Source organism: Nicotiana tomentosiformis, chromosome 2, assembly GCF_000390325.3.
Source record: "Nicotiana tomentosiformis chromosome 2, ASM39032v3, whole genome shotgun sequence".
In the NCBI taxonomy this organism is placed as follows: Eukaryota; Viridiplantae; Streptophyta; class Magnoliopsida; order Solanales; family Solanaceae; genus Nicotiana; species Nicotiana tomentosiformis.
In genome coordinates, this window is record NC_090813.1 from 92,908,756 (window position 1) to 92,930,632 (window position 21,877).

Sequence of the window (21,877 nt, forward strand, 5' to 3'; positions counted from 1 at the left end):
GATGATTAGTTCAAAGCCTCGATGATTAGTTCAAACGTGTAGCCAAGACTCCTCTCTCGATTAAATCTTAACTCTACGAGGTGAACTAATATAAGCACCGTGAAAATATGCAAGCATGCGTTAATGGATTAGTATTCAGAAAAACGTCTCTCGAATATTATCCTAACTTGATCTAATCAACAATTCAACAAGCTCGTTCGATTACTTAAAAGAATCACTGAATAAAGCCAAACCAAATAATACAAAGATAATCACCAAAATATTCCTCTTTCGATTAAATAAACCGGTGAATAAAGTTACAACAATTCAAAACTCCATAACAAATTCAAGCAAAGAACTAGAGTTAAAATCCACAAATAGCAATCAAAATACCATATCCGTCAAACCCCAAGGGAAACTACTCCATAATCATGGAAGTCATCACAAATATAATTAAAGAGTAAGAAAACATCAATCTAACGTTACAATCCAAACTCCCGTATTGAATTGATGGAAAGATAATGAAATCTTGTGTCTTATCGCCTTCAATGTTCTCCAAAAGCTTCCAAGGTCAAAAGTCCTCTAAAAAGTATTTTTGATATATTTATACCATGTAGGAACATGCCCGGACAAAACTATCCTTTCCAAGCCGGAGTGAAAAAAGTTGGGCGAGAAAATACACTACCGCGGTGCGCCGAATTAGTGGGAAAGTTCAGAGGCCTATTTTTTTCACTCGGCAGGAAATTTGCATTAGCGCCCCTCGCCCCGCGGCGCATGGCGCGGTAGTGCATTTTTCTTAGAGTATTGTTTTTTCCTCACTTTTTGACATCCAGACTTGGTCCTCGACCCCCCAACGTGATTCTGACTTAATTTATTGGGCTTCTACTAAGACTACAAAGCTCCAAATCATCCATTTTAGCTTCAAACTTGCTTCTTTACTCGAAATCACATCCTACACAACATAACACACAGTATTAAGTACAAAGTACTAACAGTTAGGCTCAAATACAATCAAAGTACAGTAATTAGATTTCAAAATGTAGTTAAAACACGAGCTCCTAGCCTACCATCATCATCCATTAGAAGTGGTTCCCAAAAGAGGGATATTGTCCAAGCCTCTCCCAAGCTGAATTAGGTTCGCACGTGTTTGTTTTAGAGTTTCATAGCTTTAAAAGGTAAAATTTTGATTCTAAAATAGTAAATGCATTTGTGTCTAGTGTCTAGAATAAACTTGAAGATTTGTCAGTTGTACCTTTACGAATCTAATTCATTTTGAATGTAGTAAATAACAGCTTTTTCTCTCTGATTTCATTCTTCTTTGATATGATCTGGAATAATTTTAATAACTATATTCATTATTTAACGTTTTGAAGGGTAGGACAGGATTAATGCCAACATCATATCTTAGGTAAAGCACTTAAGAAACGTGATTAACAAACTCAACGGAGACTGTTCACTTGAAACAATATAGATACAAATTTCGATCTGTTCTAGAGAAGAAAAAAACAAACTTATCCTATCCCTGAACAGTGAGTCCACGTCCAAATGCTCAAACATATTTGAAAAAAGTTTTATGAAAACTCTATCCAAACACTTCAACAAAATAAAATTATATTATATCATGAATGTCGGATTTTTATTTGTCACAGAGAACATATAACCATGATACAAAAATCAATGTAAGTAGAATATTTTAAGAGGGATACAAGAGACAGAAGCCAAACATTCTAGGTAGTACTATTTCTTGATGGAGAATGTATACAGCACAGAGTGGGCGTAGGTCTTTCCCGAATTTACAATTGTCGACGGGAAATTTGGGTGGTTCACAGCGTCCGGATATCCTTGAGTCTCCAAAGACAATGATGAATGAGGCTGATACACATATCCACCTTTCCCTTTTACGTCAATGACCCAATTTGCAGTGTAGAAATGCACACAAGGCGCAGTTGCTTGTATATCCATCACTCTTCCTGATTTCTTATCATAAACTATTGCCACTGGTTTCATTTTTTCATTGCTGTCAAGTACGTAGTTTCTGTCATATCCTCTATCGATTTTGTCGATCCTGCTCCCCACCTTACGGGGTTTTAGAAAGTCATAGGGCGTGTTCTTGACACGGGCGATCTCGCCTGTGGGAATGAGCTGTTCGTCAACTGGGGTGATGTGTGATGAAAAGATTTGAACAACCTGGGACAAGACGTCGCCACTGTTGTGACCACCAATGTTCCAGTAAGGGTGGTGAGACAGGTTAATTGGAGTGGCCTTGTTCAGTGCTTTTGCCTTAAATACCACACTAAGTTTGTAAGGATCTTTTAATGCATAGGTAACAGAGGCAAGAACATCACCAGGAAATCCTACGTAAGATGTCAATAATGTTTATTCAATTCATAGTGTCCTTCACAAAGAAATTAATTATCTTGTATGGAATACCAAGATTTTACCTTCTTCACCATCAGCACTATGGTATGTTAGAGTTATGCAAGGGCACAGACCATCTTGCACGTATTTGCTCACCTTCCAGACAACATAGCTAAATCCTTTAGGGCCACCTTTTATTTGAGGTTAATTATGTCAGTGAGGGAGAAAGGAACAACAACAAGCCCAGTGAAATCTCACAAGTGGGGTCTGGGGAAGGTGAGATGTACGCAGACCTTACCCTACCTAACGAAGGTAGAGAGGCTGTTTCCGAAAGACACTCGGCTCAAAAGAAGTGAAAATGAAGCAATAAACAGACAGTAGCAAACACAGGGAAAGGAAATTTGAGTAAATGAAGGTGAAAGTGGAAGAGAAAAAGGGTAAAAGGAAATGTAATGAGAGTATACCATGAATGGTGTTATTGCCTTCATTGGGAACAAGCTTATAAAGGGTTCCATTCAAAGTAAATTGAGCACCACCAATCCGGTTAACAACCCTTCCAAGTAGGGCTCCAAAATAACGTGTATCATTCTGCACAAGATCACAAAGAATTTCGAAACTTGACATATTATTCTAACGAATTGAAATTATGGGAAAATCTTGAGCATCTAACGCAGAAACTCTAAAAGGATAGTTTGGAGTAGCATAAGACCTTTATAAACCATTTTTAATGCCCTTATAAACTTACTAAGTTCAAAGCGTGAAAACTTGTTAAGGTGAGTTGTCAAAAGCTGGTTTTGGTATCATCTGAAATAATTGAACTATCATCTTTTTCTTAATGAGAAAATGAACTAAAAGCTATTACTAACAAAGTCGAATAGATGCATCTAAGCACAATAAAGAAAGTAAACTAACCTTGTATTCCTCGATGGTGTCATATCCACTAACAACATCACCTATTTTTCCTGGAAAGGAGCAAAGACAAAATAAGACTGATGTCTTCGAGTAGCAGCAGAAAACAGTACACTTTATACACATACCATGCTTATCAGGAAGAAGAACAGAGATTATTCTGGCACCATAATTAGTGATCTTAACAGACAAATCTCCTTTCTTAATCTCATAGATTCCTATCTTTCGCCCTGTAACACTTGTGGCAGCCCACAGATGAAGAATGAACAAACAGATTAACACACTAACCTTGGAAGACATAGTCAACTCCTTTGTTTTTGAGCCTTCAGAGAGTGTTTCTTAATGACAGATTCTTCAGCTTTGAATTTATGTACTCTTCCAACTCATCTGGCACTATTGTGGGATTAGATTATTATCTGCATGTGAAAAAAAGAGGACTTGTCTCCCAAATAATCTGCTTGGAATGGAAATGGGATAACCTCATTAAAAAAATCGACAATGGTGAGTGTGTAGTATTGAAATTGAAAGAGTCAGGTTACCCCTTCCAATTATTTTATGTGTTACGTTGAACTGTAAATAGAAAAATGGAACCCACATTTACATGATTCATATTCTGGAAATAATAACAACTTGAGATTTTTTTGGCTTAAAAGATATATTATTAAACTGGTCAATCACATGATTAGCCATTTCCTGAATTCAACTTTTTAAATGCCCCAAAATTTAGCTTCCAGTTTTGACCCTTCAATCACATGATCAGACGATGTACCTTTAAGAACCTAATTCGTTTCGGGATGTAGTACTAAATAGTTTTTTGTTTCTAATTGTGCTACTATCCTTCTTTCTTTGATATGTTTTGGATTTATTTTGGTGACTACATTCATCAATTGTTCAGGTTTTAGTCATTTGTATGAGGAACTCGAGGGGCGAGGTGGGGATAAGAGGTTGTTCAGGTTAGCCAAGACGCGAAAAAGGAAGGCGCGGGACTTGGACCAAGTGAAGTGCATCAAGGACGAAGAAGGTAGAGTTTTGTTGGATGAGTGGAGATGGCAGACCTACTTCCATAGTCTCTTGAACGGGGAGGGGGACAGGAGCATTGTCCTGGGTGATTTGGAACTCTCCGGGAGTCGTTGTGACTTTGGGTATTGTAGGCGGATTATAGTTGATGAAGTTGAGGGGGCTATGCGTAAAATAAGCAGGGGCAAAGCGACCGGGCCGGATGAAATCCCAGTAGAGTATTGGAAGAGTGCGGGCAAGGCAGGCTTGGAGTGGCTCACTAGGTTATTTAATGTCATTTTTAGAACGAAGAAGATGTCCGAAGAGTGAAAGTGGAGCACGATGGTTCCTGCATACAAGAACAAGGGTGATATCCAAAATTGCAATAACTATCGGGGTATCAAGCTGCTTAGCCATACTATGAAAGTCTGGGAGAGATTGGTAGAGCTAAGGGTGAGGAGGAGTGTGTCTATTTCTGAGAACCAGTTTGGGTTTATGCCGGGGCATTCGACTACAGAAGCCATCCACATTGTTAGGAGATTGATGGAGCAGTATAGGGAGAGAAAGAAGGACTTGCATATGGTGTTCATCGACTTAGAAAAGGCGTACGATAAAGTTCTGAGGGATATTTTTGTGATGACCCAAAATATCATCTTTAAATTTAATGATTAATTATGTGATCTAAGCTCTATTTACCATTACTCGACTTGAGTGTGCAGTCCGTAAAAATTTTTCGGAAAGTTTTCAGGTGAAAAATGAATTAAAATGTGAATTAGAGCTTTAAAACTCAATTGAGTTGACTTTGGTCAACATTTTTAGCAAACAGACCCGGATCAGTGTTTTGACAATTTTGGTAGGTCTGTATCGTGATTTGGGACTTAGGCGTATGCCCGGAATCAAATTCTGAGGTCCCTAGCCCGAGATATGGAATTTTAATGAAAAGATTAAAAGTTTAAGTTCAAATAGTGACCGGATGTCAAATTATGTGCAAACGACCCCGAAATAGAATTTTTATGATTCCAACAGCTCCGTATGGTGATTTTGGACTTAGGAGCGTGATCGGAATTTTATTTAGAAGTCCGTAGTAGAATTAGGCTTGAAATGCCGAAAGTTGAATTTTTGGGAAATTTGACCGAGAGGTTGACTTTTTGATATCGGGGTCGAAATTCGATTCTGAAAATTTTCATAGCTCAGTTATGTCATTTATGACTTGTGTGCAAAATTTGAAGTCATTCCGAATTGATTTGATGTGTTTCGATACAAGATATAGAATTTGAAAGTTCAAAGTTCATTGATTTTGATTTGAGGTGCGATTCGTCGTTTTGATGTTGTTTGATGTAGTTTGAAGCCTCGACTAAGTTCGTATGGTATTTTGGGACATGTTGGAATAATTGGTTAAGGTCCCGAGGGTCTCGGGTGGATTTCGGAAGTTAAACGGAATGGATTTCGGACAAAGTGCTGCAGAAATTTCTGTTGCAGAAATTCCGTGCGTGGAGCCAAGTTTGGAAGCTTATATCTCGCAATGCATAAGGAATCAGAAAATGTACAAAACATCAAAGTTGTAGTCGTTGGATTATAGGTTCCAGAAAGTTAAACTATGCATTATTTGGACATTTGTACAGAAAGTTATGATGGATTGAAAAAAGGCTGGTAGAGCAGTTTCGCCAGAAATTTCGCCAGAAATTCTGATGCATGCAGCCAAATTTGGGAGCTTATATCTCGCAATGCATAAGGAATAGGAATAATTACAAAACATGAAAGTTGTAGTCGGTAGATTCTAGTTTCCAGAAAGTTAAACCATTTATCATTTGGATATTTGTAAATAAAGTTATGATCAATTGAAGTAAGACTGGTAGAGCTGTTTCTGGTAGACTTTTAGTGACGAAAAATGGACTTTTAGTGACGGATTGGCAGAAACTTAAGGATCAAAAATGCTCATTTCATTCATTTCGTTTTGGATTTTTGGAGCACGGTTTTTGGGCGATTTTTGGGCGATTTTCACGGAAAAACATTGGGGTAAGTGTTCCTTATCCTATATTGATTATATTTCATGATTCCATACTCATTTACATCATGAATCCGTGAATTTATGGAAGAAAAATCAAGATTTTTGCAAAATCTTCCAAAAACGAAAATTTAAGATTTGGAGGTCGAGTTGTTATCGGATTTTGGTAAAATTGGTATGGGTGGACTCGTAATTGAATGGGTTGTCGGATTTTATAAGTTTCGCCGGATTCCGAGATGTGGGCCCCACGGGCAAATTTTGAGCTAATTTCGGATTTTAATAAAAATATAATATTTTCTTATGAAATTGATTACTATAATTTTTGTTGACTGTATCGAATTAATTATGACTAGATACGAGTCGATCGGAGTCGGAAATTCGAGGAAAAAGCATAATACTTGGTTAAATTGGAGTAAGTCGAGGTAAGTGACTTGTCTAACCTTGTGTGGGGGAAATTTCTCCTAGGATTGGTATTGATGTGATTATTGAAATGTGTTGAAAGTCGTGTGCACGAGGTGACGAGTGTGTACACGGGTTAATTTGCGAAAGATTATATTTTTAAATAGTGTAGATCACTGTTACGCATTTATTAAATTATTTTATCTTGTTATATTCTTCATCATTGATGTGAGATATATACTTCAAATTTGTTTGATCTTTTCTTACTAATTATTTTACCTGTTTAGTTGAAACTTGGTTTCTTTTATTCTGTGCATTATTTGAAGGTTGATTTTCTTTAAATTAAATATTATTAATATGAAGTATTTGACATTTTTAAACTTGATATTGAAGCAACGTAGTAAAGATTTTGAAATATTATTTTCCTAAATTATTTACTCCTGAATATTTTTATACTCATTGTGAGGGAGCCGTGAGCTCTTTATTGTGGAAGAATATTATTGATGATTTATTTTGGCATGAGCCGTGAGCTCTTTATTGTGGCAAACTATTATTGATGATTTATTTTGGCATGAGCCGTGAGCTCTTTATTGTGGAAAAATATTGTTGTTGAATTATTTTGGCAAGTTAAATTATTTGAGCACTTGAGGTGCAAATTGTGATATATTGTGATATTGATACGCATGCGGTGGTATAAGGTCTGGGTGTTGAAACGCATGCGGTGAGATAAGGGTGGCTTGATACGCGTGGCTAGTAGGGGAACTACTAGAAGTCATGCGGTGTGATAAGGGTGGCTAAAACGCGGGATGCTATTTCGAAAAAAATATTTTCTTTAAATAAATTGTGAAGGCTCCCGCGGTGATATAAGGAAATGAGATATTGTGAATTTATTTATGATTTGGGACTACGAGGCGGTACCTCGGGAGTGCCCTTGTTGATATTGATTTATGGCCGTAGTTGCCTTTGATTATTATTGTGATTTTCATAAAGTTGAAGGAAATTCTGTTTTGATTTCCACGAGATATTATTTGCAATTATTTGGTGTCATTAAATGTGACATACTATTTGATTCATTTTCAATGTCATTTTATTTTACTTCATTGATAAATATTTTACCATGACATTATTATATTCCAGTAGGGCCTCACCTGACCTCGTCACTACTCTACCGAGGTTAGGCTTGGCACTTACTGGGTACCGCTGTGGTGTACTCATACTACGCTTCTGCACATCTTTTTGTGCAGATCCAGGTACATTTTACCAGCCTAGACGTCATTGAGTTACCTGCGCACGGAGACTTCGAGGTATATCTGCCAGCGTCCGCAGACTCCGGAGTCCCCTTCTATCATTTTATGTTGCTTCCTTATATTTTATCTAGACCTTGACATATAGAGACATTAAGAATAAATTCTTAGAAGCTTGTGACTTATTTCTACCGGGTTTTGGGAGTTGAAATTGTTTGAATTGTAGTTTATTTATTTCAGATATTTATTATTATTCCGCATTGATAGGCTTACCTAGTCTTAGAGACTAGGTGCCATCACGATATCATACGGAGGGAATTTGGGGTCGTGACAAGTTGGTATCAGAACACTAGGTTCATAGGTGTTATAAGTCACAAGCAGGTTTAGTAGAGTCTTGCGGATCGGTACGGAGACGTCTGTACTTATCTTCGGGAGGCTATGGAACTGTTAGGAAAATATTCATTTCCTTGATTCCTTATCGTGCGGCATTGATTTAGCGTGAAACATATATCTCATATTCCTTTGTATCCACTCGTGTATGACATTGTGCACTCAATATCAGTTGTGTGTCGACGGTTCGTGATGCCGCAGATGGACTACGAGGGAGCCAGAGATGCTCAAACATTTCCTTAACGTGTGATTCCGACTGAAGATGTGGGCGTATTGAGAGATCACCTAGTGAAAGGGGAGGCGAGGCTGGACTCGCAGGTCATCCCTAGGAGAGAAAGTTCTAAGTAACTTGGGTCTATTATTTAGGGGGATGGGGAGATTGATGAAGATGTCACACATCGTATTGGGGCGGAATGGATGAAATGGAGACTCGCTTCTGGTGTTTTGTGTGACAAGAAGGTGCCACTGAAACTTAAGGGTAAGTTCTACAGAGTGGTAGTCAGACCAACAATGTTGTATCGGGCTGAGTGTTGGCCAGTCAAGATCGCTCATGTACAGAAGATGAAGGTAGCAGAGATGAGTATGTTGGGATGGATGTGCGGGTACACCAGGTTAGATAGGATCATAAATGAGGTTATTCGCGACAAGGTGGGTGTGGCCCCTATTGAGGACAAGATGCGGGAAGCGCGGCTTAGGTGGTTTGGTCATGTGAGGAGGAGGAGCACAGACGCCCTGGTGAGGAGGTGTGAGAGGTTGACATTGGAGGGCCTACGGAGAGGTAGAGGTATGCCAAAGAAGAGGTGGGGAGAGGTGATTAGGCAAGGCATGACGTAACTTCAGCTGACCGACATAACCCTTGATAGGAAGGTATGGAGGTCGAGGATTAGGTTAGTAGAGTAGGTAGTCTAAAGTGTTCATAACAGTAGTATTGGCACGTAGTCTCGCTTTTTGTTGGTAGTAAGTTTTTATGACCAACCGTTGTTTTCTTTCATTGTTGATCACCTTACTATCTGGTTGTTTTTATTCTGCTTTTATATGGCTTCTTGGTACTGTCCCTTCTTGTCTATATTTTTATTATTGTGGTGCTTATACTTTTCTAAGCCGAGGGTCTATTGGAAACAACCTCTATATCCTCACAAGGTAGGGTTAAGGTCTACGAACATACTACCCTCCCCAGACCCCACAGTGTGGGATATTACCGGGTATGTTGTTGTTGTATTCATCAATTGTTCTTGCGTAATGTATAATGTTTAGAAGGGTTGAGCAAAATTAATGCCAACATCATATCTTTGGTAAAACATTCTACCTATGAAACTGCAAAACCATTTTTATGGAGCAATGTGATCAGAACAGTAAATGGAGACTATTAAATAAAAACAAGTTCTGATTTGTTCCAGAAAGGGCAAAAGGCAACAGCAAAACTATCCACTCCAAAAACAGTGAATCCACGTCTAAACACTCACTAAACATGTCTAAAAACTGTTCTTTGACAACTCCATCAAAACATAACTGTATTAAGTCTAAATATCAGGTGTTTTATTCGTCAGCAAGAACATATAACCTTGACAGAAATATCAATTTATGCAAAAGATACAAAAGACACAAGCGATGTTGAAAAAAATTAATAAGAATTCCAGTATTTCATGATTGAGAAAGTATACAGCATTTTGTGAACGTAGGCCTTTCCTGGAGTCACAATTGTTGAAGGGAAATTTGGGTGGTTCACAGCATCAGGGAACCCTTGAGTCTCGAAGCACAATGCTGCATGAGGCTGATATACATATCCACCTTTCCCCTTCTGAATAAGGGAGTTTGCAGTGTAGAATTGCACACCAGGCGCAGACGCTTGTAAATCCATCACTCTTCCTGACTTCTTATCATAAACTATTGCCACGGGCTTCATTTCTACAGTGCTGTCGAGTGCATAGTTGATGTCATATCCACTTGGGAGTTTACTGATCTGGTTCCCCACTTCACGGGGTTTAAGGAAATCATAGGGCGTGTTCTTGACGGGAGAAATTTCACCTGTAGGAATGAGATGTTCGTCTACTGGAGTGATGTGTGACGCAAAGATTTGAACAACGTTGGACAAGATATCTCCACTGTTGTGTCCACCAATGTTCCAATAAGTGTGTTGAGCCAAGTTAACTGGAGTGGCCTTGTTTAGTGCTTTTGCCTTCATTACCACACTAAGCTTGTAAGGATCTTCCAATGCATAGGTAACAGAGGCAAGAACATCACCAGGAAATCCTACAAAAGGAAACAACGGATTTTTATTCAATTCATAATGTATCTTCAAAAGGAAATTAATAACTGTATGTCTTGTGGAATAAAAAAGCAGATTCACCTTCTTCCCCATCAGCACTGTGGTAGGTTAAAGTAATGTGAGGATAGGGACCATCTTGCTCATATTTGTTAACATTCCAAACAACACGGCTAAATCCTTTTGGGCCACCTATATTTTCGAAGTTCTTACATAAGAGGAAGGAAATTTGGGTATATGGAGCTGAAAGTGAAAGAAAAAGCAAAGTTAAAAGGAAATGCAACGAAGATACCGTGCAGCGTGTTTGCGCCATCATTGGCAATAAGCTTATAAATGGTTCCGTTCAAAGTAAATTGAGCACCACCAATCCGGTTAGCAACCCTTCCAAGTAGGGCTCCGAAAGAAGTTGTATCATTCTGCAAAAGTTACTAGTGAAGATTTCACTGTACAAATAACTCATTCCATAGAAAGCTTGAAGCAAAAATGGGACAATACTACGTTCAAAACTCTTACTCACATGGACATTAATAAATTTAAAAGCACAAAAACGTATTAATACAACTTGTCAAAAGTTGATTTGATACAAAGTGAAATAATCTAACTGTCCAATCTAGTTCAATTCATTAATGCATTATAGGTCGTAGTTGAAAACCTTCATAAATCACTTTCTTTTACGGATCCAAAATGAGACATTCTTTAATTAAATAGAAGCAAACACATAAGTAAGAATAAATAAGGCATATGGTTGGGTTTTGCCAGTCTAAATGTCCTTCAATGTACTTCACATCAGTCCAAAAGATGGAAGGTTTAAGTTAGGCATTATAGGCTAGAGGCGTGGTCTTTGTTAGCAAAGAGCTACAGCTAAATACTGTCAAATAAACAGACTGTTAATCCGCAATTGATTTGATTCATAATTGGCTATGAATTCTGACATGGCACAATTTCCATTGACTAACAGAGAGAACCACAGTGACGCGCAATTATAATAGAAGGCAAATCAAAGAGTTATATCACTCTCTTTCTCTGATTGTCTTTTCCTTAATGAGAAAATGAACAACAAAATGTTTTTAGCAAAGAGCAGAATTCAAATAGTCCATTAAAATAAAACAAAGTGAACTAACCTCATATTCTTTGACGGTGTCATATCCCAGAGCAACATCACCTATATTTCCTGGAACGGAGCAAGAGACTGTAACACTGATTTCTTTAAGGAACAGCAAAAAGCAGTTACTCCCTCCGTTTCAATTTAGATGAGTTAGTTTGACTCGGCACGGAATTTAAAAAAAAAAAAAAGAATACTTTTGAACCTTATGGTTTTAAAAGCTTAAAGGGCTAAAAGATTTGTGGGACCATGGCATTTGTGTGGTTATAAAAACTTCTCATCAAAAGTAAAATGAGTAAAATGAAAGTTTAAAGTTGAATTATTTCTAAATTTAGAAAATCGTCACTTATTTTGGAACTGACTAAAAAGGAAAGTAATTTATGGGAGAGAGTACATATAGACATCAAGAAGGTTGAAACAAGATCACACTATCAAATAGGAACATGTTTTCCGAAAGGTAAGATTGATTCAGCCAGCAGATGAGGTCTATGCGCACTATCTGAACTCATAATCTCAAATACAATAAGTTCGGTGCTAACAACCTTAAAAATTGTACCATCAAAATTTAACTTTTGAATCCACCTCTGAATTGATAAGGTAGAAGCCAGACATACCGTGCTTATCAGGAAGAAGGACAGAGATGATTCTGGCACCATAATTAGTGATTCTAACAGAGAAATCTCCTTTCTTTATCTCATATATCCCTATCTTGCGCCCTCTAACATTGGTAGCAGCCAACAGATGAAGAATGAAAAAACAGATCAACAGATTAATCTTTGAAGACATAGTCAACTCCTGTGGTTTTCAGACAGCTAGCGAGCTTCTTCAGTCATGAAAATATGCACTCCTCCAATTTTGGAATGAGTTTAACTCATTATCTGCATGTGTTCAAGACAGAAGTTGTCTGCAAAATAGCGCTTGGAAATGGGATAGCTCCAGTGAAAATCCACAATGATGAATGGACAGACAGAGCCAAGGTAGCTGTCCGGCGGTCCCCATTCCTTTATGTATATTTAATTGCAAAGGTAGCACCCACGTTTCTGTTGGCATGTAATTACAAAAAATAGCGCCCATGTTGTTTTTTTTTCTCTCTTGAACATTAGTCAGTTGTACCTTTATGAACCTAATTTATTTTTGAATATAGTAAAAGCTTTTTGTTTCTAGCTATGCTATTTCATTCTTCTTTAATATCTTAGATTGATTTTATTAGTAACTAGATTCAGTTATTGTTATTGTTATTGTGCAATAAATACTGTTTAGAAGAGAAGGACAGGATCAACGCCAAAGGCATATCTTTGGTAAACACCACTTATGAAACTGCTAACTATTTTTATGGAGTAATGTGATTAGAAAACTAAACGAAAACTACTAACTTTGAAACAATAGAGATACAAGCACAATAGAAATTTGACACTCCAAAATCAGTGAGTCCACATGCAAACACTCACCACGCATGTTTGAAAACAACTCCTTGGAAACTCCAACCAAGCACAAGGGTATTGAGTTTAAATGTCAGGCGTTTTGTGTTTCACAAAGAACATATGACCTTGACAGAAATATCAATTTATGCACAAGACACGAGTGATGATGGAAAAGATTAATATAAGCATTCTAGTATTTCGTGATTGAGAACGTATACAGCATCTTGTGAACGTAGTTCTTTCCTGGAGTCACAATAGTTGAAGGGAAATTTGGGTGATTTACAGCATCCGGGAACCCTTGAGTCTCCAAACACAAAGCTGCATGAGGCTGATACACATATCCACCTTTCCCCTTCTTAATTAGGGAGTTTGCAGTGTAGAATTGCACACCAGGCGCAGACGCTTGTAAATCCATCACTCTTCCTGACTTCTTATCATAAACTATTGCCACAGGTTTCATTTTTTCACTGATGTCAAGTGCATAGTTGATGTCATATCCATTTTGGAGTTTGTTGATCTGGCTCCCAACTTTACGAGGCTTCAGGAAATCATAGGGCGTGTTTTTGACAGGGGCGAATTCACCTGTTGGAATGAGATGTTGATCTACTGGGGTGATGTGTGACGCAAAGATTTGAATATCATTGGACAAGATATCACCACTGGTGTGTCCGCCAATATTCCAATAAGTGTGTTGAGCCAAGTTAACTGGAGTGGCCTTGTTTAGTGCTTTTGCCTTCATTACCACACTTAGCTTGTAAGGATCTTTTAATCCATAGGTAACAGAGACAAGAAGATCACTAGGAAATCCTAAAAAGGAAAACTATGAGATTTTTGTTCAATTCATAATGTATCTTCAAAAGGAAATTAATTACTGTAATTGTCTTGCATGTGGAATATAACCGAGCAGATATATTCACCTTGTTCCCCATCAGCACTGTGGTAAGTTAAAGTAATGTGAGGATGGGAACCATCTTTCTCGTACTTGCTCACTTTCCAAACAACATGGCTAAATCCTTTAGGGCCACCTATATATTTATTTTTGAAGTTTTTACATAATAATTAGAGGAAGGAAACTTATATGGAGGTGAAATTGGAAGAGAAAGCAAAGGTAAAAGAAAATGTAGGGAGGATACCATGCAGTGTGTTATTTCCATCATTGGCAATAAGCTTATAAAGGGTTCCATTCAAAGTAAATTGAGCACCACCAATCCGATTTGCAACTCTTCCAACTATTGCTCCAAAAGAACTTGTATCATTCTGGAAAAAGTTACTTTTGTTTACGCATATGAAACGACTCATTCCATAGAAAGCTTGACATAATATTCAAATGAAATGAAAATGTAAAAAGATCTTGGGCATCCAACTGAAAAATCTATGACATTTGGAGTCAATACCATAGAAGACTTTTATAAACAATAGTTAAAAACTCTTCTTCGCATGGACTTCAATACTATAGAAGTAAATGCAGAAAAACATGTTAAAACGAGCTTGTCAAAAGTTGATTTGATACCAATTAATGTGAAATTATCTATCAAAATCTAATACATCAATGCAATATGGTTCGTAGTGGAAAACATTCATAAATCTTTTTCATTTTTGCATCCAAAATGTGACATTATTTAGTTGTTACACACAAAATGGAACTAATAAGGCAGTATGGTTGGTTCTTAGGTAAGGAGATCAAATGATGAAAGAGGCTTAAAGAATGCACGCGACAGAAGAGCATTGATATCCCTACCACTTTTGTTCATGACGGTCCACCCCCGTTAGCTTTTTGGTACCGGGTTCATCTAAACTAGTATTTTTGATACGGTGCATAAATTTATATGTAAATATCCACCAAAATTGTGATATATAATAGAGACACCATAATTTTAAAAACATCTAAGAACCTTAAGTTTTGAACTTAAAACCTGGATCCCCTCTGTGCTGTTAGATGCTTCAAAAACGTGAATTTTCATAGTAGCAAACAGCTTGGATAAGCATACATTTCAGTGTGCAGTAAACTGAAACAACTTGGGGGCAGAATCACAGTTCTGTACTAATTGTTGAAGTTATTTCAATGAAAATTTCATTACGATTTAGGCTCAAGTTTTTATGTCAGAAAAGAAGCCGGAGGAATTTTTACAATTTAGATTTGAAGTTTTTAAAACTATGGAGAGAATTTTTTGCCAGTATAAATTTCCTTGAATATACTTCACATCAGTCCAAAAGATGGGTAATTTAGGTTAGATATTATAGACTTGAGATGGGGTCTTTTGTTAGGAAAAAGCTACAATTAGTGAATTAGACAGTGTCCATTGTCAAATAAAAAGTTGTTAATCCCATTTGGTTCATAAGTGGTTACGAATTTTTACATGGCACAATTGCTATTGACTCATGAGACGCATAAGGCAGAACCACAGTGACTTGCAATAAAATAGAAGGAAAATCAAAGGAAGGAAATGTAAGAGGAATCTATCTCTCCTCTTTCTCTTTAGAAAACGAACTACAAAGTTTTTAGGAAAGAGCAAATTCAAGTAGATTTATTGAAACAGAACAAAGTGAACTAACCTCGTACTCCTTGATGGTGTCATATCCAAGAACAACATCACCTATTTTTCCTGGAAAGTATCAAGCCAAGATAAGACTGATTTTATCAAGGAACAGATAAAAACAGTAGACATATACACATCAAGAATGCTGAAACAAAGATCAGATAGGAACATGTTTTTCCGAAAGATAGGACTGATTCAGAAGCGGATGAGCTGATGGACTATTTTCGGCACAGAACATAAATATATATGTAAAAAAAATCACTAAAATTTTACTAATAGTAGGAGTATTAGATTTGAACCCATAATTTCAAATCAACAGTAAGTCCATAAAAATATACTCCATCAAATTTAAATTTTAAATCCGCCTCTGGATATTATTTATGTAAAAGGCAGACATACCATCCTTATCAGGAAGAAGAACAGAGATGATTCTGGCACCATAATTAGTGACCTTAACAGAGAAATCTCCTTTCTTGATCTCATAGATCCCTATCTTTCTCTCTCTAACACTAGCGGCAGCACACAGATGAAGAATGAAAAAACAGATCAACAGATTAACCTTTGAAGACATAGTCAACTCAAGTGGTTTTTGAGACTTCAGAGAGAGTGTATTGATGACAGCTTTGAATATATGTTATCCTCTAGCCTTATTATAGAAAATTTTATTAACTCACTGTGGCCAAATTTTCTATCACATTTGTCGTGAGATAATATCCATTATAATAAATTTGTAATTCATGACATTTGCCATTACATAATATCCATTATAACAAATTTATGGATTATGACATTTGCCATGACATAATATCTATTATTAGGCCAAGGATTTCTTGCTATAAATAGAGGAGTTTCTCCTCATTTGCAAACACACCAATTCAAAAGCTTTTCACTCTTGTCTTTCTTTCTCCTCCTTTATTTTATTATAGAGTATTTTATAAGAGATTGAGTGTTAGGAAACACTTGTGTGAACCCTTTCTTTGGAGTGATCTTGTGAGGTTATTCTCTTGGGGTATTTGGGATTAATTAGAGTATTTACTCTAATTTTGTACTCTCTTTTGTGCTCTTATTGGTATAGTAAAATTGCTCATCTCCGCTTGTGGATGTAGGTCACCTTGACCGAACCACGTTAAATTTGTGTCTTCTTTATATTCTTTAATTTTCGTTATTATCAACTTCCATTGTCTTTGTTATTGTCATTATACCGTTGTTTGGCTAAATTTCGCACTACCCGAATTCCCGATCTTAATAAATTGGTATCAGAGCCAGATCTAACCGGGTTATTTTAAATAGCCAAAATGACTCTAACAAAGTCTTATGTTGAGAAATTTAATCGAAGTGCAAATTTCGGAATGTGGAAATTAAAGATGGAAGCTATCCTAATTCAGGATGGCTTAGATTTGGCACTGCAAGGAAAGGACAAGATGCCGGATAAAATAACGGACGAGGAGTTTGTCGTCACAGACAAAAAGGCAAAAGCAGGTATTATTTTAAATCTTTCAAATGAGGTTTTGCGTGAAGTTGCAGCAGAAAGCTCAGCCAAAGGCATATGGAAAAAGCTTAAAACCCTATATATGAAAAGAACAGTAGAAAACAGGCTTTACCTCAAGCAAAAACTCTACACTTTTCGTATGGCTGAAGGTACCTCTATACTTACTCATCTTGATACTTTTGATTCTCTTCTTATGGATTTAAGTAACATAGATGCTGAAATCAAAGATGAGGATCAAGCTGTGTTATTGCTTGTTTCCTTACCCCAGTCGTTTAAACATATAAGAGATACTATGCTTTATGGAAAGGATAATATCTCTTATAAAGATATCAAATCTATTTTGAAATCAAAAGAACAAATAGATAGAGATATTGCTGGGGAAACTAGTGGGAATCAAGGGGAAGACTTATTCATAAGAGGTAGATCCAATAAGAAAGATTCAAGTAGTGAGAAACCTAAATCAAGGTCAAAATCCAGATACAGAAATGTCATATGCAAATATTGTCATAAGAAAGGTCACATTATTTCTGAATGCTTTAAATTGAAAAACAAAGAAAAGCATACAGAAAAGAAAAATGAGCACAAAAATACTGACACTGCCGAAGCAAGTATAGCTGCTGATGAGACTGGGGGAACTATTTTTTTAGCAACTAATAATAGTTTTAAATCTAACAATGAGTGAATTTTAGATTCTGGTTGTTCTTATCATATGTGTCCCAGTCAGGATTTATTTACCACATATGAATCTATTGAAGGTGGAGTTGTCTTGATGGGCAATAATGCTGCCTGCAAAGTTATTGGAAAAGGTATAGTCCGAATCAAAATATACGATGGTGTGGCAAGAACTCTCACCGATGTTAGACATGTTCCTGACTTGAAGAAAAATCTCATCTCTTTGGACACTCTATAATCTCTTGGGTGCAAGTACACAGGTGAAGGTGGAGTTCTAAAAATTTCTCATGGTGCTCTTGTGATCATGAAAGCACGCAAATCTGGTACGTTGTATACTCTTTTGGGATCTACTGTTACAGGTGCTGCTGCAGTTTCAATATCAGATAAATCAGATTCTGACATCACCAAATTATGGCATATGCGATTGGGGCATATGAGTGAAAAAAGTCTTTCCATCCTCAGTAAAAGAGGTCTCTTATGTGGCCAAAGTACCGGAAATATGGAGTTCTGTGAACATTGTGTGTTCGGGAAGCAGAAAAGAGTCAGCTTCAAATCTCCAGCGATTCATAGAACAAAAAGGTACTTTGGATTACATTCATTCAGATCTTTGGAGTCCTTCACGTACCCCATCAAAAGGTGGTGCCAGGTATATGTTAACTTTCATTGATGATTATTCAAGGAAAGTTTGGGTTTATTTCCTGAAAAATAAAAGTGATGTTTTCTTAAATTTCAAACAATGGAAAGTTTTGATTGAGAAGCAAACAGGAAAACAGGTTAAGCGGCTTAGAACAGATAATGGCTTGAAATTTTGTAATGATAAATTCAACGAATTTTGCAAGAATGAAGGAATTGCTCGATATCGTACTGTGAGAATGACACCTCAGAAAAATGGTGTGGCAGAAAGGATGAATAGAACTCTTTTGGAAGGGCTCGTTGCATGATTTCAAATGCTGGGTTAACAAATGCCTTTTGGGCAGAAGCTATCTCTACAGCTTGTTATATTGTCAATCGAGCTCCTTCTGCACCTTTGAACTTTAAGATTCCAGAGGAAATATGGTCAGGTACTCCAGCTAATTATTCTGATTTAAAGATATTTGGTTGCCATGCATACATGCATGTAAATGATGGAAAATTAGAGCCAAGGGCTAAAAAGTGCATTTTCCTTGGGTATGCATTTGGGGTGAAAGGATACCGACTATGGTATCCTGATCCCACGATACCGAAATTTATAATTAGCAGAGATGTAACCTTTGATGAATCCTCTATGTTACATTCTAGAAAAGTGTCTTCTAGTTCTTGTAATACAGATAAAGGAAAGAGTACACATAACCAGGTGGAGATTGAGATTGACATTCCTTCTGAGCCAAGCTCATCAACTTTGGAGCAAAATACAGTTAAAACTCCTGAAGTTGAGACAAAAGCTGAAATTCCTGAAGTTGAGACAAAAGCTGAAATTCCTGAAGTTGAGACTCCTAAAGTTGAACCAGAAGAAGAGAAGTATTCTATAGCCAAACATAGACCAAGAAGAGAAAGTAAACAACCATTAAGGTTTGGAGATTATGTTGCATTTGCTTTTTCAGTTGCACAGGAAACTGAAGAAATTGGAGAACCATCAAAATATTCAGAAGCAGTTTCTGGTGCTGACTCAGCTAAGTGGTTGATTGCAATGAATGAAGAAATTGAGTCTCTTCACAAGAATGATACTTGGTCTCTTGTGAAGCTACCATCAGGAAAAAGAATTGTTGGTTGCAAATGGGTCTTCAAGAAAAAGGATGGCATTCCAGGGGTTGAAGATGCGAGGTATAAGGCACGATTAGTTGCAAAAGGCTATAGTCAGGTACAAGGAGTTGATTTTAATGATATTTTCTCACCTGTTATTAAACATAGCTCTATTCGTGTCTTGCTTGCCTTCGTTGCCATGTATGATTTGGAATTAGAACAGCTTGATGTTAAGACAGCTTTCTTACATGGCGAACTTGAGGAACAAATATACATGCATCAACCCGAAGGATTTGAAATTGAAGAAAAAGAAGATCATGTTTGCTTGTTGAAGAAATCCTTGTATGGATTAAAGCAGTCTCCAAGGCAATGGTATAAAAGGTTTGATTCCTTTATGTTGGGTCATGGTTATTCGAGGAGTATGTATGATAGTTGTGTTTACTTCCGGAAGTTAAATGATGGTTCATTTGTGTACCTATTATTATATGTTGATAACATGCTCATTGCTGCTAAGGATTTAACAGAAATTCACAATTTGAAAAGTCAACTAAAAAATGAATTTGAGATGAAAGATTTGGGAGCAGCTAAGAAAATCCTTGGCATGGAGATCAAAAGAGATCGAAAAGCCAACAGGCTATTTCTGACCCAGAAGAAGTACTTGGAGAAAGTCTTGGAGAGGTTTGGCATGAAAGATGCTAAACCAGTTAGTACCCCTCTTGCTGCTCATTTTAAGTTATCAGCTGCTCAGTTCCCGCAGTAAGAGGAAGAAGAGAGGTACATGGCACAGGTTCCTTATTCCAGTGCAGTCGGCAGTATTATGTATGCAATAGTTTGTACACGTCCAGACATTTCACAAGCAGTGAGCGTGGTAAGCCGGTATATGGCTTGCCCTGGTAAAGCATATTGGCATGCTGTGAAATGGATTCTCAGATACTTGCGAGGTACTTCAAACAAATGTTTGGAGTTTGGGAGAAATACTAACACTTTGGTTGGTTTTATAGACTCAGATTATGCAGGTGATCTTGACAAAAGAAGATCACTGACAGGCTATGTATTTTGCATCGGGGGTTGCGCTATTAGTTGGAAAGCTACATTACAACATATAGTAGCTTTATCTACTACCGAAGCAGAATATATGGCAGTGATCGAGGCGATCAAAGAAGCTTTATGGTTGAAGGGTCTATTTGCGGAACTCAGTTTACACCAAGGTGGTATTACCATTTTCTGTGATAGTCAAAGTGCCATTCACTTGACTAAAGATCAAATGTATCATGAGAGGACGAAACACATTGATATAAAGTATTATTTCATCCGAGAAACCATTGCTGTAAGAAAGTCTCCGTTCAGAAGATCAACACTAGAGACAATCCTGCTGACATGTTCACAAAACCTCTTCTAGTATCCAAGTTCAAGCTTTGCCTGAATTTGATTGGCATTTATGAAGAATGATTTTGCCCATTGGGTTTTTTTTGCGGAGAAGGTGGAGCAAATTTACTATATATAAGCCGAAATTAGGCCAAGGTGGAGATTTGTAATATGGCCAAATTTTCATGACATTTGCCATGACATAATATCCATTATAACAAATTTGTGGTTCATGACATTTGCCATCACATAATATCCATTATAACAAATTTGTGGATTATGACATTTGCCATGACATAATATCCATTATTAGGCCAATGATTTCTTGCTATAAATAGAGGAGTTTCTCCTCATTTGCAAACACACCAATTCAAGAGCTTTTCACTCTTGTCTTTCTTTCTCCTCCTTTATTTCATTATAGAGTATTTTGTAAGAGAGTGAGTGTTGGGAAACACTTATCTGAACCCTTTCTTTAAAGTGATCTTGTGAGGTTATTCTCTTGGGGTATTTGGGATTAATTAGAGTATTTACTTTAATTTTGTACTCTCTTTTGTACTCTTATTGGTATAGTGAAATTGCTCATCTCCGCTTGTGGACGTAGGTCACCTTGACCGAACCACGTTAAATTTGTGTCTTCTTTATATTCTTTAATTGCCATTATTATCAACTTTTATTGTCTTTGTTATTGTCATTATACTGTTATTTGGTTAAATTTCGCACTATCCGGATTCCGATGCATGTGCACAAAAGTGAAAAGTGGACTTGTCAGCTGCGTGGAAATCGACAATGATTTGTATGCATTCTTGGAGTTAGACAGACAGTCAAGTTGTCAAGTTAATTCTTATGTGTAGTTATATGCAGAAGTAGCCGTTTGTGTTGACTTGTAAATACAAAAATGGTGTCAAAGTTGTCATGATTCTTATTCAAGAATAATAAAAACTGGGCCCATTTGGCGTAGAAGAGTATTCAAATCAAACACATGATTGGCCATTGAATTCTATTTTTTTCTAAAGAGTATAACTGACATCC

At 36.9% G+C, this 21,877-nt stretch overlaps 3 protein-coding genes across 4 annotated transcripts; all 3 read right to left on the reverse strand.

Moving 5' to 3' along the window:
* Positions 1-1,573: 1,573 nt before the first annotated feature.
* LOC104115497 (uncharacterized) lies at positions 1,574-6,275 on the reverse strand. Its single transcript, XM_009626150.4, has 5 exons — positions 3,375-6,275; positions 3,250-3,299; positions 2,802-2,925; positions 2,421-2,528; positions 1,574-2,333 (listed from the first exon to the last, which is right to left on the reverse strand). The coding sequence occupies exons 1-5, from the start codon at positions 3,544-3,546 to the stop codon at positions 1,717-1,719; spliced, it is 1,071 nt and encodes a 356-aa protein (XP_009624445.1). The 5' UTR covers positions 3,547-6,275; the 3' UTR covers positions 1,574-1,716.
* A 3,499-nt stretch (positions 6,276-9,774) lies between these two features.
* On the reverse strand, positions 9,775-12,903 carry LOC104115500 (uncharacterized). Of its 2 annotated transcripts, none has more exons than XM_009626155.4 (5): positions 12,260-12,903; positions 11,665-11,714; positions 10,836-10,959; positions 10,628-10,735; positions 9,775-10,530 (listed from the first exon to the last, which is right to left on the reverse strand). In XM_009626155.4, exons 1-5 carry the CDS (start codon positions 12,429-12,431, stop codon positions 9,902-9,904), a joined length of 1,083 nt encoding a protein of 360 aa, XP_009624450.1. In that variant the 5' UTR covers positions 12,432-12,903; the 3' UTR covers positions 9,775-9,901. The 2 variants fall into 2 exon arrangements, with proteins under 2 accessions (XP_009624450.1, XP_009624449.1); XM_009626154.4 differs by having other exon boundaries at positions 11,665-11,747.
* A 131-nt stretch (positions 12,904-13,034) lies between these two features.
* On the reverse strand, positions 13,035-16,243 carry LOC104115501 (uncharacterized). Its single transcript, XM_009626156.4, has 5 exons — positions 16,003-16,243; positions 15,620-15,669; positions 14,200-14,323; positions 13,984-14,091; positions 13,035-13,873 (listed from the first exon to the last, which is right to left on the reverse strand). Exons 1-5 carry the CDS (start codon positions 16,172-16,174, stop codon positions 13,257-13,259), a joined length of 1,071 nt encoding a protein of 356 aa, XP_009624451.1. The 5' UTR covers positions 16,175-16,243; the 3' UTR covers positions 13,035-13,256.
* Positions 16,244-21,877: the final 5,634 nt, after the last annotated feature.

Coding starts and splice junctions, on each gene's coding strand:
- LOC104115497 (XM_009626150.4), bottom strand. CDS start 3,546: ATGTCTTCCAAGGTTAGTGTGTTAATCTGTTTGTTCATTCTTCATCTG. Junction 2,529..2,801: donor AGGCAATAACACCATTCATG/GTATACTCTCAT, acceptor CTCAAATAAAAG/GTGGCCCTAAAGGATTTAGC. Junction 2,334..2,420: donor TAGTGCTGATGGTGAAGAAG/GTAAAATCTTGG, acceptor CATCTTACGTAG/GATTTCCTGGTGATGTTCTT.
- LOC104115500 (XM_009626154.4), bottom strand. CDS start 12,431: ATGTCTTCAAAGATTAATCTGTTGATCTGTTTTTTCATTCTTCATCTG. Junction 10,736..10,835: donor TGGCGCAAACACGCTGCACG/GTATCTTCGTTG, acceptor TCGAAAATATAG/GTGGCCCAAAAGGATTTAGC. Junction 10,531..10,627: donor CAGTGCTGATGGGGAAGAAG/GTGAATCTGCTT, acceptor TTCCTTTTGTAG/GATTTCCTGGTGATGTTCTT.
- LOC104115501 (XM_009626156.4), bottom strand. CDS start 16,174: ATGTCTTCAAAGGTTAATCTGTTGATCTGTTTTTTCATTCTTCATCTG. Junction 14,324..15,619: donor ACACCATCAAGGAGTACGAG/GTTAGTTCACTT, acceptor AACTTTTTCCAG/AATGATACAAGTTCTTTTGG. Junction 14,092..14,199: donor TGGAAATAACACACTGCATG/GTATCCTCCCTA, acceptor ATAAATATATAG/GTGGCCCTAAAGGATTTAGC.